Source organism: Cloeon dipterum, chromosome 3 (genome assembly GCF_949628265.1).
Source record: "Cloeon dipterum chromosome 3, ieCloDipt1.1, whole genome shotgun sequence".
In the NCBI taxonomy this organism is placed as follows: Eukaryota; Metazoa; Arthropoda; class Insecta; order Ephemeroptera; family Baetidae; genus Cloeon; species Cloeon dipterum.
In genome coordinates, this window is record NC_088788.1 from 6752965 (window position 1) to 6772860 (window position 19896).

At 39.4% G+C, this 19896-nt stretch overlaps 1 protein-coding gene across 1 annotated transcript; it reads left to right on the top strand.

Annotated features, from left to right (window-relative positions):
- The first annotated feature begins 15902 nt into the window (after positions 1-15902).
- On the top strand, positions 15903-19179 carry LOC135941093 (AFG3-like protein 2). The gene is made up of 11 exons (XM_065486369.1): positions 15903-16002; positions 16059-16143; positions 16230-16407; positions 16458-16587; positions 16640-16880; positions 16933-17092; positions 17660-17893; positions 17945-18171; positions 18309-18509; positions 18812-18985; positions 19046-19179. The coding sequence occupies exons 1-11, from the start codon at positions 15905-15907 to the stop codon at positions 19127-19129; spliced, it is 1812 nt and encodes a 603-aa protein (XP_065342441.1). The 5' UTR covers positions 15903-15904; the 3' UTR covers positions 19130-19179.
- The last annotated feature ends 717 nt before the right edge of the window (positions 19180-19896 follow it).

The following is a 19896-nucleotide window of genomic DNA, read 5'->3' on the forward strand; positions in this document are numbered from 1 at the left end:
AGGTGAGCGGTCAGTAAGGAGAAGTACACAGTGTAAATGACAAGATCTTAATCATACAATGATAGTGACATCTATACACATGGACCGAAGAGGAAAAACACAAGCAAAGATTATATAAGAGCTGATACAATTTCCAGTTTTCTCATATACTATGTGTTAAATATTTTCCAGAATACCCACACCTATATTCTGGATAAAACAGCGTAAAGATTGAAACACCTTTCCGGTATATCACCCAATTTTAAATTAATTATTGTTGCTTCATGTTCAATCCAGCGACCAGTATAAGGTCAATACAGAGGCGAACGAAAGGAACGGGAGAAATAAATTATAAATCTTTTTTATAGATCTTTCCCTGAATCGCTCCGTTCTCGCTGTTTTTATATATCGTGCCCGAAATATCCGAGATAATTATGTATTGCCTTGGTATGTTTTAGACCCCGCAAATTTCTTGTTTGTTTTTATTCTTGTTTATTCTGCCTTGTCATAAATACATAAAATACTTGGATATAAAATACAAATTTTGTATAAATAGTTTTGAAAAAAATTAGAATAACATGAAATATAATTTAGTATTTTCCCAGAGTTTTTATTTTAGTTGAAATATTTTTAATTACAAGCTTTGTGAAAGGTCCCACATATAATGCTGTGAAATCGCCTCTATTTCTTTGTTCTGACGAGGCCTCACAATCAGAATACAGTCCAACTCATCGATTGTTGATGCTTGTATACCTGCTTTTATATAAAATCTCGAGGGAGGCCTCGTCGCTGCGGGAGGTGGCCAGGTGGGTGACCGAAAAATTTTCAATAGAAAAAAGCAGCTTTATTTTTCTCCTTCATAAAGGACTTGAATAAATCATTCATGTTGCCGTTCCACGCTGATTCCCGAAAAAAAGAAAAGTAATATTTCACCTTTTTTTGGAACAATGGAAAAATACCGACTTTTTCCTCTCCTTGATTAACACTAAATAATCTCTTTAATGATACTCACGTTACGGGGACATAATATCAAAAGTTTTGTTATCTTTACTCTTGCATTTTTGTTTGCGAACCTGTTCTCCGATTCACTTCCAAGATTGTTTGCTTGCTTAATATTTATTTACATTAAACCTAAATCGTACTGAATAAATAAAGGTGATGATTAATCTAAGCATGTGATCTATCCGACTAGCAACAAATCTTTAAAATTTTAAAATAATGAAAACATGCTATTACATAAATTAAATTAAAATTAATGTATTTGTGTTATATTTATATTGATATTTTGTATTTAATTTAAAGATAATCTAAAAATACAAGTTATTCTGCAGTGTACATGTCTTAATTTAAAGACTCACAAGTTAATTGAGCATGAGAAAGCAACGTGTCATTAAATTGCTTATAAAAAAGATGATGTTAAAATATCCTTGCAATTAGAGCTAGTTATCATAATTGTTGGATGTTTTTATAATGAGGCCATGGAGGTTCACTTCAGAGAAAAGCTTAGTTTTATGGACACCAGAGGCTGAATAATTAATAGTAAAAAAGACTTTTACAAGTAGATCCATTTTAGATTTCATAAAACGGTTGCAAAAAACGTTTTAACAAAGGGATATCATCAGGTTGGGACAGAAAATAATAATTTAGTTCCTTGGTTTTGTCTGTGGTTGTTCTAAATTTTAGAATCTGTTTGTTCAAATTATGATTTTTTCGTCATTATATAATATGCAAATATATGTTATTTTATGTGATCACTGAATATTTTAAGTTATGTCATGTCCCTAAATATGTAGAAAAAAGAAATAAAATGTCTTCAAAGATTCAAAGCTGCATTAAATTTTATTATCAGAAAAAATATTCTGCAACTTCCCTTCTAAACACTATCGTGTGTTTATGACTGAAATATGCTGCTGATTTTTCGAAAAGAAAAATAAGTTGATTTATCTCAACAAGAAAAACATTCAGAGCAGGGAAGGGGGAGTTTGTCCGAAAATCACTCTACGATTGATACCAAAATAATAAATTCAACCCTCTCGACGGAGGTTTCTGGAAATCGCCGCTGCCTGGCCTTAGGTAGTTAGGTGAGGTCTCAAACGATTTAGCCTGTAGACTAATTACGGGGGGAGTCTACACACTCTCGTCTTAAGATGTGATAGTGACGGACAGAATGGAAAATGCACATCGATTTTCGTTTAATTTGTGAATCTCTGTTCCGCAAACTAATAAAAAACTCATCTCAACATGGACGTGATCGATATTGCATTGGAGACCCTTAGTGCGTGTGATAATTCAAATAAAAGCTTTATTTCAAGCAATAAAATGTTATGCATTAGCGCAAAATCAAATGTATTTTCTATAATTATGTCCTTTCGCAGCTCCTGATTTAGAAAGTGTAGGTTTTATAGTTATTGATGACTTGTCAGACATGTCTCAACCAAGGGAATGAAATATTGCAAAAACTCACTTTAGCAAATTAGCAAGTACATTATTTTTACCTATATGAGACCTGGCTAAAAAGGACACACGGTATTTTTTGTGAATATTAATTTTTTTATAAAATTAGGGCTGATAGAGACTTGAGTATTTTTTATAATTTATCTGCATTTATTTAATTATAAAATTTGTACTTAAAAATACAGAAATAATAGCCTACAATGGCTACAATCCACTTTCACTTATTGTTAGAAATAATATCATATGATATAAAAAATTGATTCTCAATATCAGCCGAGACTGTTTTTATTTTTCCACGCCGTAAAATGAAAGGGCGAGATGTGGAATGATTTCTGTAAATAAACTGAAATCAAATTACTCTATCTCGTGAAGAGAAATATGCTTTAGGGAGTCAGCAAATCATCCATAATATATCATATCTAAAAGCACGACGAGATCAAAGGTTCAATTTCAATTGAATTTTAGAAAGAAAAATTTGTTGCTTTGTCCGAACTGTTGGTTTATTTCCCTATTTTGATTGCTCTCAATTACGCGCGGCGATGCCACCCCTGCGACCGCTCTCATCCGAGCCCATTACAAAGCAAGGGGGATAAAAGCCGAGTAAGCGCACACACACTTACTCCGCACCTACCCCTTTGCTAACAATCAAAGTCAAGCGTCAAACGCCCGGCGGCAGAGCAGGAGGCAACACACACACAGCACTCGCCTCCATCCGTGCCGGACTTCACTCTTGCGTTGATTTACAGGTAAGCAAAGAGCTGGCGTTGAAGATTTTCTTATGTATTTTAATTATACTTATAGATATGAATTTAATTACCGTTTAATTTATGACGTTTTTACTATATTTGTCTGATTAACATGTAACTGCGCCGTGCCTAATTGTAAGGGGGTGTAAATTACCGCATTTCGAGGAAAATTAATTTCTTTATTGGCCCCTTGGTAATTCCGAAGCGATATTTATTCGGGGTTCGGAAGAAAAAGCAATGCTGCTCATCTTCCAGCAGAAAACGATTTAAGCTTGTATCCTTTTTTATCAGGGAAAGGTGTTGAATTTCGTAATTAGTTAAAAAAGCTCTTTATATTAATAATTGGACCTATCTCATACCTTATTCGCTAATACCCCACTGGCGGCCGCGTACGTAGGGTGAAAATCTCGGCATGAGAGCGAGCCCGCCACGCCGCGTACGCGATATCACGGGGGCATGGAGTAATTCCAGCGCGGTAGAGCCGCGAGCGCGAGCGGTCGGCGCCCGCTATTACAGTGGATTTACATACTTATTGGTGACAATTGAAACTTATTTTAATCTTGTGTATTACTGTAATTGTGTAATTGTGAAAAATCAATTTATCAAAATCTAGAATATTCTAGAATAACCAAGCGCTTCGCACTTGAGTTCCGAGTTGGCGGCGATTCGGGAGCGGGGGCCAACTCGGATTCGCCCTCGATGCCGGTCGCGGGCGGCCACCACCGGGCGGGGGAGCGCCGGCTCCTGCGGCGCCTGAAACGCCGAGAAGGCCAGCTCGGTGAGAGATTTCGGGGCAGCCACCCTGAGAAAGGTCGCCGGGACGGTTGGGGGGTGCGCGCGCCGGCGAGACACTTCCGGGGAGGAGTCATGCGAGAAAATCGCTCCGCCGGTCCAGTCGTCGCACGGGAAACACCGTGGCGCTCTGTTCGAGGGTTTCAGGTCGGGGGACCCTGAGAAAGGTCGGCCGGTCGCGGCAGGTTAAAGCGCTCGGCGGGCACTTTCGAATGAGGGGTCGCGGTCGACGCTGCGGCGAATACTCGAATTTCGGCAAAAAAAAAATGTTTATAATGTGTCTTTGCGCTGGGCGAAATGCGCCTGCAGTGCACGCTGCGCCGCTTTCGCGAATTCAAAACGCACTTTTATGCACTCTAAATGAGACGAAAGAAGTGAAATGAACCGTTGCGGCCGGTTGAATCGCGCAGTAAAAGTGCTCAGGGTGGGCAACCTGAGGAGGGTTGGTGGTTTGAAATGCGGCTAGTTAACGCAACGCAGCGTCAAACATGCTAGAAAACGCTATAAAATGCCCGGCGGCTCCGCGGCAGCACCGCGCGTATTTTCAGCCTGGCCATTTGCGGGCACGGCAAAAGGCGGATTTTCGATGCTCCACCGTAATTCGCCTATGGCCCGGATTTCCGCCAAAATCGGTTTGCAGGGACTGTTGTTCACCGGGCGGAAGTGTATGGTATTGTAGTCGCGGCCAAAAGAATTTTTTTCTGCCCGAAATCCGAATTCGAAACTCCCATGTTAAGCTTATGGAAGGCGAAAAACCCTTCCTCGCCGCGCGCAACAGATTACTCCTCCGGGGATCTTCATCCGATCAGGTCGAATTTGGTCTTAAAATGTTCGCAGATAAATTACGCATTGACATGGTTGCGTTTTGCAAGAAATCTTGCTCAGGTCCGAAGATATGCCTGCCGAAAGGTACAAAGTGGAAAATGGGCAAAATTTGCCCGTTTAATAAATTTTTTGCTATGGGGCGCAAACATCTTTTCCGCACACCGTTGGCTTTATCCACTTGTCGCCTGCTCGAATCTCGAGTTTGGGGGCGCTGGGGCCCATAGGGACCCCGCGGGGGGGCCGCGAGTACCGAAAAATACGTTTTTCAACTTTGAAGGGTCTCCGTTGACCCTGAGGAGGTCACCCGGATTTCATACTCGCTGTGCCTTAGTTTTTTGGGCAAACTTAATTGGAATTTTGATCCCAAACAAAGTGGGCTCCCATGTTAACCTTATGGGAGCTACGACTTTTGCCTGTTTTTAACCTTTTCGGCCCTTCCACCTCCGGCGCCGTTTAAGCAGGCTGGCGAACCTGAACATCAAAATGAAGCTAATTGCAGCTTCTTTCGAATGAGTGGTCGCGGCGGGCCGTTGGACATCGTGGGCCTTCGCGGGGGCTCCTCAAAAAAAAATTATTGTCCAACCCACGTTTTTGCACCTTCCGAATTTTATATCTTGGTCGCTGTGGGACTTGCGGGCTAAAACTGGTGATGACTGAACTTGCCGTTAAATTCTGCGGGCGATGGCACCGGTTTCAACCCCCCATCCCCCACGAACCCCCCGCTGCCCCTGAAAGACCCTCAAAAATGCCCCTTTTAGTTTTATTTTTTTTTTAAATTCGCTTATAGGAGGAATCCGGGCTTGCACACCTGAAAACGCGTTTGTTGGCGACCCTGCGTCGACCACCCGGGTTTCACCCCGATCCGCCCCATTTTGGCGATTTTTTTACACAGGAGCATAGGGAGGCCGCTTGCTTAGAAGGGGCTCCCCGGGCCCCTATGGGGCGGCGGCAAAAAACCTTTGGGGCCCCAACCCCCCTCGGCCCCCCGCCCCCGCCCCCGTCCCTTAACTGCGCCCGCCCCTTTCGATGGTTATTATATAGGAGTGTCTCGGCATGAGAGCGAGCCCGCCACGGCGCGTACGCGATATCACGGGGGCATGGAGTAATTCCAGCGCGGAAGAGCCGCTGGCGCGAGCGGTCGGCGCCCGCTATTACAGTGGATTTACATACTTATTGGTGACAATTGAAACTTATTTTAATCTTGTGTATTACTGTAATTGTGTAGTTGTGAAAAATCAATTTATCAAAATCTAGAATAAACTAGGACAATAATTTCTTGCAAAATCTACTCTGCTTGACTAAACTTTAACGGCTGATTTCTGTTCTTCTTGGTGAAAGCGATTGACGTATGTCATTTTTTGGGTAACCTGTTTGATTATTTAATGTAAAAAAAAGAATTTACGCAGAGTGGCAGCTCTTCTTTGTGCTAATGACAAAAGTAACCTGCTATTTTGGCTTTACGACGATCCTCGATGATTCTTTTTGAATTGACAGCAAGTATTTTCTTGGCGTTTGCAGTAGAATATAAATCCTCTTTATTTGATACAAAGGGAAGTCAATTTTACTAGCCGCACGCAGTTTGGATAGATTGTAATAATAGAAATCGAAATAAAGTGAGAAAACATGGTGAAGCCACATTTTCCCAGGATTTTGGCAGATTCCGAATTTTTATTGTTGCTCATCATTGATCATTGTTGCGCAATATACGTGCAGAGAGTTACGTCGTTGGTAGATTCCTATTTCTAAAATAATTGACTGAGTGGACAGCTTGCCAAACTTGTTATTTTAAAGTGGAATGATACAGGCCAACAATTGAAAATTATTTGAATTGTTGGATGTCATGAACAATTTATCGATAAACATTTTGTTCAACAATTTGCAATAGTAAAAAAGGACCTTCCTTTAGTAAAAATTCAAATTTTGCCAATTTCCTCCAAAATTTACAGTGCTTGAACATATTTTCTTGACAAATTCCGATTCCTCTCGTCGAGATCTGTTTAACGGTGTATGCCACTTATTGGGCAAACTCTTGATTGCAATTGGTCTGGTCACGATCTATCTGAATAAATGCAAATTATTAGGTTAATTTCCCAACTAGCAAAATTCTTAAAACAATACGCGCAACGGATAGACCGATGGTCAGCGTTGCAGGTCAAACAGTTTCAAATTGTGGTGCAAGCAAACGCCATGCTTAGGGCGCAGCAGCAGCAGCATCCAGCAGCGCTGGCATAGCATCCGGAGGCCGCGCGCTGTGCTTCTGCAGGCGCATGTCGGGGCAAATCAGGCCGAGTCATGTCACGACAAAAATAAACCACTGACTGATTAGCATGTAAATTCTTCAGGTGATTTTCTCGGAAATTTAAACGGCTTTCCGGGCAAATAGAGCTATTCCCGAATTTATGAATATTATTTTTGGTACACGGAAAGGGAAATTTTCAAAATTCATCAGAGCTTGTCCACTGCTTTAACATGTTTGACATGGTAATTAAGAATTTTTCCAATTATCAATTAAATCTACAAAAACCTTTTTACTTACGATTAAAATTCAAAGTTGCGCCACGCAATGTAACCGTCTTTGTCCGCAAATAAACATAAATTCAACGTTCTTCATTCGAGACTTATTTTCCATGACAAATATAAATCGCTTTTAATTCCAAAAAACCGATTGATTGATTAATTTAAACCCATTATGAGGCGCCGAGGATGGAGACAGCTTAGAAAATTCAAATAAGCGATCAATAATTGAGCTGCCCGTCACGTGGAGGGTATTGTGCGGTGATCCGCCTGCTGTGGCGCTCCTCGCTACCTGTTTGCTCTAGGCACGCACGGAGCAGTCGACTCGCAGACTGCAACAATTATAGCGTACGCCCGTTGCCCGGAGCAATTGATCAAATTAGCAAACTTTTTAGCCGTCCGATAATAGCACTGAGTTTTGTTTGAGATACATATACCAAGTGACAGAGGGGGATGCCGACAGAGCGCATGCATTGCGCGCGTATGCGTAACATCAATTGATTTCGATGTGTGTACCTGCTGCACGCAATTTGCCTCTTGATTCCAATTCACGGAGCGTCGCAAGAAGTTATTTGTGATGCTGGATTGTCACGATACACTTTGAGAGTAGTTTGCTAGACAAAATCACACTTGGTTTTCCGTGGAATAATTGTTCTGGTTTATTTCTGCTCAGGTTAAAGAGACACTATCTAACTATCTGCCCATTTTGGCTTTTCACCGTCTCTTGACCAGCATTTAGCAAAATCAGCTGTGAAGGGAAATTTAGAAGACGCTTTGAATTTATATAAAAATCAGGAGTGGTGCGAATTTATGTGACATTTTAGCAAAAAGGCAGAAGCGTCAAAGAGCCGAGATTTATGAGAGTTTAATTGTTCAAAAATATTCAGCGATTTGTTTCGCAAGCGTATCCCTTCTCTACATGTGGGCTGCTCACACGATTTCTCTCCCCGATTTTTTCGCCGGCGCTCCATCTCCGCGCATCGTGGCGCGTCGATTTCCTTCACGCTCGTATTAATTAACTCTTTTACCGTGTCTGGACGGTGGTTGTTCCTTTTAAAATATTCCGTCCTTAGCGCGCTATGTATATTGCGCGCTTTTCTCGACTCTGACACAAAAGGGAGAAGAGCTTAAATTGGGGCGAGGAGCAGCAAGCCGCGTTCGAAAGAAACTCTAACCGCGCCTCCATTGCTAAAGCATTTTTTCAATCCAAAATTAAAAACGTTTTTGGAAGTGGATTTGACTCCAGCGCGTGGGCAGTGGGCGCCATGTATCAGCGCATCGCTAAATTTATCCTAAAGGCCCACTTTGACGAAAATTTTGAGCACACGAATCGATTCCTGAGATCCTGAGGGTCAAATTAGGTAGATTTGATATTTTTTCCGACCAAATAGTTCAGCGTGACGTGCGTAGCACTCGCGGAACTTTTTTGCCACAAAATAATATGAACCTTTTGTGCGCGAACGCGCGAACTACGCACGCGTCAGATCTGGTGGGGCGGCCGGCCAGCCGACGCACATTATTTTCTCTTGCCGCTTGCCTGCTGACAAGATGCGAAGCACGTTTATTTCCCCCTCTCCATCTGCGTCAGCTGGCCGGCCGCCCCACCAGGTCTGAAGCATGCGTATAGTTCGCGCACGAAAGGTTCATATTATTTGGCGGCAAAAGAAGTTCCGCGTGTGCTACGCACGTCACGCTGAACATTTTGGTCGGAAAAAATATCAAATTTTCCTAATTCGACCCTCAGGAATCGATTCACGTGCTCAAAAATTTCGTCAAAGTGGGCCTGCCACTCTTTCTGTCTACTAAATTTTATGAATTTAATATTTTCTATAACTACAGGAAGTGTACAACCGACTAATTAAATTTGGATATAAATGCGTCTTTTAAGATCTGAATCATTAAATTTTCAGATAGTTAAAAGCTAGAATATTTGACGATTGAATGAAATGCTCTACTTCTGTGTGGAAAGTTATACAAGTCAGCTGGTGGTGAACATTTTGAGAGGAAATTTTGATAACACATTATTTATCGTGCACTGTAGAGCGTGACAGTTTCGGCCCCGCTGGCCTCATCAGCAGTAAAATTCCCCCAAAACGAAATTCAAATCCATAGAATTGATTGCAGAGAGTTTTTAATCAGCAATAATCGTAAAAAAATGACCGGCTTTTCTCGCTGTTAATAAGTAGCATTGAAAAGAGGCTGTTAAAATTTTAATTTCATAAAAATTAACTGCGCGTATATTTAATTTTCTATTAAATAAGTTAGTAATTACATATTTAATTAATCAAATAATTATCATAATTATATTCATGAAAGTGGCGTAAATTTTTCTGTTCTATTACAAATGAAAGAAAACTATAAATTGGCGCTGGCATAGTTACAACTCTAATAGTTGCAAACACACTTATCCGTTCTAGTTTAAATTCTATTTAAATACGAAGTGATGAATTCTTGTCACCCTCCCTGTGATTTAACCTTTACTGACGAAAAACCACAAAAGCTCAAAAATACTCCATCCATTGCAATGAAAAGCTAGTTTCAAATAAAGAGGAATTCTCCTTTTTTTCACATCAAAATTTATAAAGGAAAAATTCCTTATGGTTGTGACACTCTCTGGCCTGTTACTGACCTTAGAGGCGCCATGACCAGGCGCAAATATCGACAGTCGAGAGCACCGTATATTTTACAGAATTGGCATTTATTTTGGAAGCGTAAGACGAGCACTGTTTAACTTTAACGTGATTTTCGCGCCCTCAGCGCACTATTTGTCTGAACTAACCACTGGCTGACGCGTAAACTGGCAGCCAAATGCACCCTCCCCGGAGTTATCGGAGAGGCTGCATTTGGGCTTCCTCTGAGATGGTTTTCCGACCTCTGCCGAGTAACACCTAGCGTACGCGCCAGCCAGCCTGTGATGGTTCGATTCTCTCGCTTTTTTTCATCTGCGGCGTCGCTGTGGGGTTTCCGCCCCCTAAGCGCGAGGAGAGCAGAGCGCAAAACTCTGCTCTTGTGCTGGATAAGTGTCGGGGGTGGTCGCTTCTCCTTTGCTGCTCGTTCCGAACGGCGCCGCGGCCCTGGTAGTCGCTGGTTCATCTCTTAAGTGTATAGGCGCCTGGACATGGCGCCTCTAAGGTCAGTAACAGGCCAAAGAGTGTAACAACACTTATTAATTTCCGACGGCTGCAAACTGTTGCGTATTCAAAGAGGTTTTTAGGAAAAGTACCTGAAACATCTTCCCATTCAAGAAATATTATTTAAGGCAATCATAAATGAATTACACAGACGTGCATGTTTAATCATTAAATTTAAATAAAACTAAATGGAAAATTAATTCCGGATATGGTCGTCAACTAAATAGTGAAATAAAATTAATATATTATGCAATTTAGAAAAGTTGAGTTTTCTGATGTTATGGATATTTAAGTAGTTAATTTTTTGATGCCTATATCCTAATATGTTTCTAGGGTTATGGTAATCCAGAGTGGATTAAAAAAAATAAAAAAATCAACAATTTTGAGAATTATTGAAAACTTAACTTTATTTTGACCTGATTTCTGATTATGAGAATTTGGAGCATCATATCTATTAGGTTACAAAAATAAATAAATCCAAAATTGGACCTCAAAATTATTTATAATTGATTTATTTCAATATTCCGCCTTTATAATTTTTACAAATTAAAGGATTTTCAAGTGGCATATTTGTTTTTTAAGGGAAACCGGCCATGGACCTCGATAATGATGTAAAACTGGAGATGACAGAAACAAAACTGGATGATTTGAAGAGGCGGAACATGAAACTGACTGATTTCGCGGCTGAAATGGTTGTGTACAAACCAGAAATCTACTTGGATCACCACGATAAGAGAATGCAGCTGTCACGTTTGCGTGAGTTGAAAATTTTAAAATAATTGTATTCCAAAGAATTTTAAGCCAGACATGCTTGTTTTGTATTTTAACTGCTTTAAAATTGTGATTTTTAGCTGTAGTTTTGCGAGTGAAACTTCTAAACCTGCTGATGAACCAAAAAACGTCCAGGTTTCAACTATCAAAAGAGCAAAATTTTGAAATCCGTAAGAAAACATTCGAAATTTTGCTCTGTCCAGCGGTAAAACATATAAATTTGACTGGAATCCTGGGATTCTGCCCAATAACTAAGCAGTGCCACCATCTCATAAAAGTAAGAATTCTATTTTGATATAATTTCTCCTTTTGCAATAATTTTTTTTTTCAAATAGCTCATACGAATTATTGCCGAGAAGGCTCCTGAAGTTGAATCAATCACCATTCAAGGCTATATTTGGATGATTTCTGTGAGGATGTTTGCAAAGGAAATGTTTCTCTGCTATCTTGGAAAACTTACCAAGCTGAAAAAACTGATAATGCCCGATGAGGGATTTCCGATCAACTTTGCAAGCTTGAAAGAGCTCTGCAGAGACAAGTTGATAAATCTGCAGCATCTCGAGGTGCAATTGTATTGCGAATTGCTTGCTGATTTTGAAGACATCGAGGACTTCAAGAAAAGCTTTTCCAACCTGAGGGTGTTCATCTTCAGAGCGATTAGAGAGTCGGCAGTTCAAGTGGATGGGGATGTTTTGAAGGAGACACTCACGCGCTTATGTCTGCAGCATCTGCCAAAAATAATGATTGTCCGACATTTCGCCGATTACCCCGAGAGCGAGAACAAAAATCGGACGATTTCTGCATTTCCCTCGGAGCCGTCAGCGCTGCTTCACCTGCTGACGCACCCCAGCTCGGCCGGACTGCATCTCATGTTCCCGAACGTGACTCATCTCATGGTAATAATGAGGTCCAAACCAGCGGGAGCCAGACGTGCGATAAAATTGGTTCGCACTGCGCAGATCCAAGATGGCGTCTGAATGTTGGAAACAAAAAGCCCTCTTTGGATTGCCGTACGAGTGTCAAGAGTTTGTTTTTACGATCCAAAAGACACAATTAGTTAAGAGTTATTAAAATTGTGTCACAATTTTGACGAAAACTCGCTTCTTTTCGCGCATTTTCACGTAGTGACCGTTTACTCCACCTGACGCCATATCTGCGCGTCGCACGAATCTGGTCCCCGCTGGTCCAAACAACAGGCTTTTGGATTTTTTTTTGTATTTCAGATCGATTGGAGGAATTGGCAACACAACGAGCGTGATATCGACGCAATGCTGCAGTTTCCTAAATTGGAAAGCTTGAATTTCAAGGATGTCCCGTCGGACAGAATCGTCGAACGATTTCTCATCAAATACGGAATGAATTTGCGCACGCTCATTATTTCTGATACGGAGGAGCATGACCTCCAATTGCAATTCAGCGATATTTTCCATTTTTGCCCGATTCTGGAGAATCTAGTTTTGTGGGATGTCGACATGATTGATGACTCAACTCCTCTCCGGAATTTTGCGAAACTGAGGAGTTTGAAGTGGCGTCCACTTGAGTAAGTTTATATTTATGAGATTTCGCGTTTTTTTTAACAATAATAAATAAATAAATATTAAAAGGCTCCACCACAAGACATTAGTAAATTTTCTCTCGTATGAAAATATAATTAAGATCAAGCAGTAAAGGTGAAACAGTTGCTTTAAAAAATAAAAAATAAAAAACAGTTGATTATTATTTTTGTTACTCCTAAAATCATGCAAATTATTTTAAACTTTTTAGTCTAGAAAAATGAAAATAAATATTTTTCTCCTCAGGAACATTGAAATTTATCAATGCAAGGAATTTTTAACAGTGCAACATTTAAAAATTGCAGCTCGAGGAACGTCTGCCTTTCCAACATTCTCGCAGCACCAGAATTGAGAAAATTCAGTATGGAAGGTACCGAGTACGACCCCGAGGATATGATAAAAGTTTCTCGTCTGATCAGGAAGCAGGAAATCCTGAAAAAGCTGAGAAAATTCGAATATGACCTGATGGGATTGTATGACGTTCCTGTGGAGCCTGAAGATTTTGAGGGAGACGAATTTTTGCGATTTTTCGCGCCTTTCTGTTCTTTAATTAAAAACGCATCGGCCTTTCTGCCCGAGTTGAAAAATCTTAGCGTAAATTTCGATTTTGAAAGTGACGACGACGGTAGGGAGACGATTGGGGCAGATTTTTACTGCAACCTTTCCGTTCCGTTATTTTACGATTCGTATGACGCTGCTGTCTTCAAGTGGCTTGGGGATGATACGCTTGTCAATTTCCTCGCGGCTTTTAACCGCAGGAAATACTTTTTGTCGTCTGATTTGAGCGAACTCACCAGGGGTAAATACACTTAATCGCTTTGACCTATAGTACATGCTAGCCAATAATCGGAAACTATGGGTGTTAAATGTTTAGAAAACGTTATTTCACTGAATATCTTACTTAGTAAAATGAGATTTCATTGGTAAGTTCATCACAGGGCTGTGAATTTAAAGGTTTTTTATACTAGAACCTCTACTCAGCACATTCTGTGGTATATGAAATCACCAGGTGCCAATAACACATTATAAAAACTATACCTGATTGGGGAAATATTGATTAAAACACAAATCAATATTTTTTCAGACTTAAAAATTTATTAAAAATATTGAATTTTGTGAAAACCTGCGATATTTCCTCAGAAGATATTTAAATGAATTAAAATTGCTTGGTTTTTGCTTAGCTCGGAAACATGGTCAATTGGAGTAAAAATTTCACAGCTCTATAATTAAAACTTATTTATAAATGTGATGGTTTGTGATAAAAAATCTGTGAATGTAAAAACGTTTATCCCCTGATCTTAACTTATATATGTGAGAATAAACAACAACAAATAATAATAACAATATAGCATGAGAAAGTTAGCTGTTACCCTGCTGTGAAAAAAAATGTAGAAATCGTCCTGGTCCCGGCAAAATTGCGCAACGTTCAACAAATTACCTAAATTTTCACTGTCGAATTGATTTTTGTACCTTTTCTTGCAACAAGGAAATTCGCGTTTGCGGTTGTTGAAAGTAAAGCAATTTTTCCGTGACCAGGACGAAATGTTAGAAAATATTCACTTCGGTGTAATTTCATTGTTGTAATTTACAATCGTTTCTTTAATCTAAATTATTTGTTTTGTATTTTGACATTGCTCACAAGGATATTTATTCCTTAATATCTAAAATTCCTTCAAATTGTATCAATGTATGCAATATTATTTAAAAATTGCAGCTCGAGGAATGCGTCTGCCCTTCCAACATTCTCGCAGAATCGCAGTTGAGAAAATTCAGAATGGAAGGTACCGGGTACGACCTGACATGAGGATATGATAAAGGTTTCTCTTCTGATCAGCAAGCGGGAAATCCTGAAAAAGCTGAAAAAAGGGAGACGATTGGGGCAGATTTTTACTGCAACCTTTCCGTTCCGTTATTTTATAATTGGTATGAGGATGCTGTTTTCACCTGGCTTGGGGAAGAATACGCTTATCAATTTCCTTGCGGCTTTTAACTGCAGGAAATACATTTTGCTGTCTGAGTGTGGTAAATACACTTAAACGCTTTTACCAAAAATTCACGATAGCCATTCATAATCGGAAACTGGGTGTTAAATGTCAAGAAAAAGTTATTTCACTGAATATCTGAACAAAAAATGCTTTCATTGATAAGTTAATGTTTAAATTAAATAATAATCACAGGGCTGTGAATTTAAAGGTTTTTTATACTAAAATCTCTACTCAGCTCATCCTGTGGTATATGAAAACACCAGGTGCCAATAACACAACAATAACAAACTATACCTATGAATAGGGAAATATTGATTGAAAAACTAATAAATATTTTATCAGACTTTAAAAATGTATTAAAAATATTGAATTTTGTGAAAACCTGCGATATTTCCTCAGAAGATATTTAAATATGATTTAAAATTGCTTGGTTTTTGCTTAGCTCGGAAACCTGGTCAATTGGAGTAAAAATTTCACAGCTCTATAATTGTAACTTATTTATAAATGTGATGGTTTGTGATGAAAAAACTCTGACAGTAAAAAAGTTCGCCCCTGATCTCCAATTTAGCAAGAGTAAGTTTGCTGTTACCCTGCTGTGAAAAAAAAATGTAGAAATGTTAGAAAATATTCACATCGGTGTAATTTCATTGTTGTAATTTATACATAAGTGTTTCGATTATCCAAGTACATATTTGCTTTGTCTTTTGACATTGCTCACAAGGATATTTATTCCTTAATATCTCAAATTCCTTGAAATAAGAAAATAAGATGACAATAAAATTCAATTGTGTAGTTCTTAGAAGCAACAGATGTGCAGTGTCTATTTTATAGCAGAACATACAAATAAAGCTCAAATAAAATTTAAAACGAACTTGATTTTTTGCATTTATCTTTGACCTCTAGACTCTTTACTTTCAAGGTTAATTGGCATCTCTTTATAATTACAAAATACCTTTTTAATTTGCTTGTTTTATAATTTGTCACATTATTCTCACAACAATCAATTTATTTATTTATTTGATTGTTTGCTATATTTAAAAGTTATTTGTTGCAACAGACAAATTAGATTTGGCATTTATTAACTAGCGATTATTAATTTAGTTCTGTTTTGAAAGAAATCACATCAAATTTTTTTAAAATTTCTTGCTGAAAACATGTTGTGGCTGCTAGGCGCCGTGACTTTGGGAGCAGCGGCGTTTAAAATTCTACCCAACAAAAAGAAAGAAATTTCTTGGACGGAATTCGTAGACAGGTGCTTCAAAATTAATCTGTCCCCGACTTTAACTGATACATAGTTGATTTTTATAGTTATCTGGACAAGGATTTGGTGAAAGAAGTGCAAGTCGTGAACAAGGAATGGGTCCGGGTGTTAACAAGTAGTCCTGAAAATGAGGTAGAGCTCTTTGGTTTTTATTTTTTTTTAAATAATTATTTTGTTTCCTGATGAAATTAATTAATTTTCTATCTATTTTTAAATAGGTTGTTTGGTTTGGAATCGGCAGCCTTCGCAGTTTCGAGTCGAGAGTGAGCAAACTGGAGGAGCAGAGGAACATTTCCCTTCCCATCACACACAAGAGCGAAGTGCGCCTGATGAACACACTCTTAGAGATTTTCGAATTAATCCTCCGATTCGTTCCTGCAGTCCTTTTAACCTCCGGTACTTGGAACACATCAGGAACAATTTTATATTTAATTCTTTCTTCTCAGCTTTGGTCTTTTTCTTTTTCGGTTGGCCACGTCTCAGTTCTAACAACGCTTTTCAAAAAGAATCAGATTCTTCTGCAGCCCCAAAAGGAGCAATTATCGGCGGAGATGTTGACCTTGCTCTCAACTTCAGGTAATATTAATAGAAGAATTTTTTACAGAAATTAATTAAAAAAATGCTTCAGTGACATCGTTGGTTGCGACCAGGCAAAAATCGAAATCATGGAGCTGGTCAACTTTCTGCGCTACCCCGAAATCTACACCGCCATGGGGGCGAAAATTCCGCGAGGAGCGCTGCTCTACGGGCCTCCAGGGACGGGAAAGACGATTTTGGCCAAGGCCGCAGCGGCCGAGGCCAACGTCACTTTCATCGCCATGTCTGGACCAGAGTTCAAAGAGGTCTACATTGGAATCGGCCCCAAAAGAGTGAGTTTTATATTAATTTAACTATTTTAAGGTATTTTAATTTGAAAATTAGGTTCGCCAGTTGTTTTTATTTGCACGGAAACACTCGCCGAGCATTATTTTCATCGACGAAATCGACAGCATTGCGAAAAAGCGGATGAAAGCGAGCAGTGTCGGTGGTGGCTCTGATGAGGGAGAAAATACACTCAACCAACTGCTGATTGAAATGGATGGTAAGGAAAATTAGTTATTTTTTGGCTTTGGGATTGATTATAAGTATAAGACAATGATGGCATATTTTTTCCACTGCGATTGCTTCACTTCAAGAATTTAAATTAGTAAAAAAATCACAATTTTAAGACTACAAGCTCCACTTAAAATCGTTTACACCACTTCTGAATCTGGGAAACCATTTAAAAAAGAGTTAAAACTTCTGGTTTCATTTTTTTAGATTATCCATTCATGAATAATAATTTAAAATATTGCCAGAAAAATGAAATTTACTTCATTTTGCTCCTGAAAAATGGTTAAATTCAGGAAAATCGGGAAAACCATAAAATCTCGAGGGGGTAAATAGTGAGAAACAGTGCAAAATAATTATATTCGTCTTCCAAATAATTTTAAAATCATGCTCAAAGAATCTCGAAACTGTGTTGTTTAATATTTGTCTTGTAAAAATTAAACTCAAATAATTTAATTACATACAGTTTGCCATTAGCAAAGGTCTGAAAACCCAAAACAGTTGTGAAATAAAATTCTATTAATAAATAAATAAATAAATAATCGTTTGTGATTTTCAGGATTTAAGGCAAAAGAGCGAGTGATCATCCTAGCAGCGACCAACAGGCTCGACTCCCTTGACCCAGCTATAATGCGACCTGGAAGGTTCGACCGGCTCGTCAACGTGCCGGCACCCAACCAAAAGGGCAGAACTGACCTTTTCGAAAAGTATCTCAAACCGATTCACCTGGACATCGCAATCAAACGATCTGAAATTGCCGAAGAACTGGCCAAACTCACTCCGGGATTTACAGGTTTTTATTATTTCTCTTTTAGATTGCAATAAATATTTTATTAAAAATTAGGAGCGGAAATTGCGGGAGTGTGCAACGACGCGGCCGTGTTGGCCACCCGAAACAACCAGTGCTCGGTGGAGAGGGAGAATCTGTACGAGGCCATCGACAGGGCGCAGGTCGGCATGGGACAGGCGCAGCTCGATGTCAGTCCTGAGGAACTCAAAGTCGTTGCTTACCACGAGGCTGGACACGTCGTCACCGCCTGGTTCTTACAGCACGCCGACCCCCTCGTCAAAGTAATTAGTATTCATAAAAAATTATCGACAAAAAGCTAAAATACGAAAATTGAGAAAAAATGATAGTTTGATTTTGATTATTCTTATGTGAAGCTTTTTTGTTTTAATTTAAAATTTAAAATGTGTATTTTCTGAAGGTGACCATTAAGGCTCGTGGAGACTCTCTGGGACACACGCAGTTTAGGCCGAGGAGCCTGCAGCTGCACACTGAGGAGCAGCTGTTCCACAGGATGTGCGTCCTGCTCGGCGGCCGCGTGGCCGAGCAGATGACCTTCGGCGTCATATCCACAGGGGCCACCTCCGACCTGCAAGTCGTCACCAAGTTGGCTTACGGAACCGTAAGAAATCATTATTTTAAAAATATTTCAAAAAACGAAATAATTGTGCCTTTTGAAATTTACGTTCTAAGTTTCTTCTTCTAAAAAACTTAAAATTAAAACTGAACTCTAATATGATTTATAATGTAGCGGTTCCCGCTTATTGGCGTTAACTCAGTTTAATAATAATTTATTTCTTACAAAATTGAAAACTTTTAATGGAAAATCAATAAAAACAATATTTTTTCGGCCTGAATTGTCTTTTAATTATTTATTATAAAATGGTAGAAAATATAAATTTTCTGAAATAGTGTCTTATTTAGGTTGCGCATCTGGGCATGAACAAGAAGGTTGGACCTTTGAGTTTTGGCGGCGAACGCAAGCCGCTCTCAGAGGATATGTCCAAAATGATTGACGCCGAAGTGCACAAGCTCGTTTCCAAAGCCCTGAAGACCACAACCGATCTCCTCTCAAGCCACAAAAAGGACTTGAAGTTGGTGAGAACTACGACCGATGGTATTTTGATACAATTAAATATATATTTGGGTTTAAAACAGATTGCGGAGACCCTTCTGAAAGTGGACACCCTGAGTGCTGGAGAAGTAGGTGAGCTGATTGGACCTAGACCTTTCCTACAATGAATTGAAAATTTTAATTCGTCCTGAACAAAAGACAATACAAAATATAAATAAACAAAATAATTAAAGTATCCCAACAAAACTAGACAAATAATCAAAACCGGTAAAAATTTGTTGGAAGTTAAAAACCAGCCCGTTGGCTCGCATTGTTAAGGCACTCTCAGGAGTGTCAAAGCAATGTGAGGTATTTGAGCAGTTGGGAGATCTAATACTGGCTACCCAATGTCAGAAATGGCAAAAAGTGGTTAGTTTAGTGACTCGAATTGCTCAAATTGCTCAACGGGCTGGGAGGCGCACCGGCGCCGACTCGCTACTTGCTGGTTTGCACCTTTCCAGCATGCGTGATTTGGCTTCACGGGACGAATGTCTAGCGTTTCAATGCAGAGTCCTCGGTGCGGAGGCAAGTGGCCCTTGAGTGGGCTGGGTCCCTGTGCGGCCCGGTGCGCCCATGTTATCCGTTCGCGGTGTTATTGGGACCCGGGTTTCAGCATTCGTGCTAGTGCAGTGCGCGCCCTTCTCGGTCCTCCGGTCCTCGGACAGGGATAAAATGAGCAAAAAATTACGAGTTTGTGATGATTTGTCCTCAATACTGTGCACTGGAACTTCCTGATACAAGTAAGTTCCAGAATCACACACTCGATTCCTCGTCAGTGAAAATTCCAGATCATTTGAGATTGAATTTAATATTTTTAGCTTTCTAATTGTTCACTTTTTTAATTAATAAGCCCCTGTAAATTAATATCTCGAAAAGATTAATTATTATTCTAGAC

What these genes read in the sequence shown, in the direction of transcription:
- LOC135941093 (XM_065486369.1), top strand. Translation starts at nt 15,905, where the DNA reads ATGTTGTGGCTGCTAGGCGCCGTGACTTTGGGAGCAGCGGCGTTTAAA. An exon ending in ACGCCGACCCCCTCGTCAAA is followed by an intron (nt 18,172 to 18,308) that starts GTAATTAGTATT and finishes TATTTTCTGAAG; the next exon opens with GTGACCATTAAGGCTCGTGG. An exon ending in CCAAGTTGGCTTACGGAACC is followed by an intron (nt 18,510 to 18,811) that starts GTAAGAAATCAT and finishes TGTCTTATTTAG; the next exon opens with GTTGCGCATCTGGGCATGAA.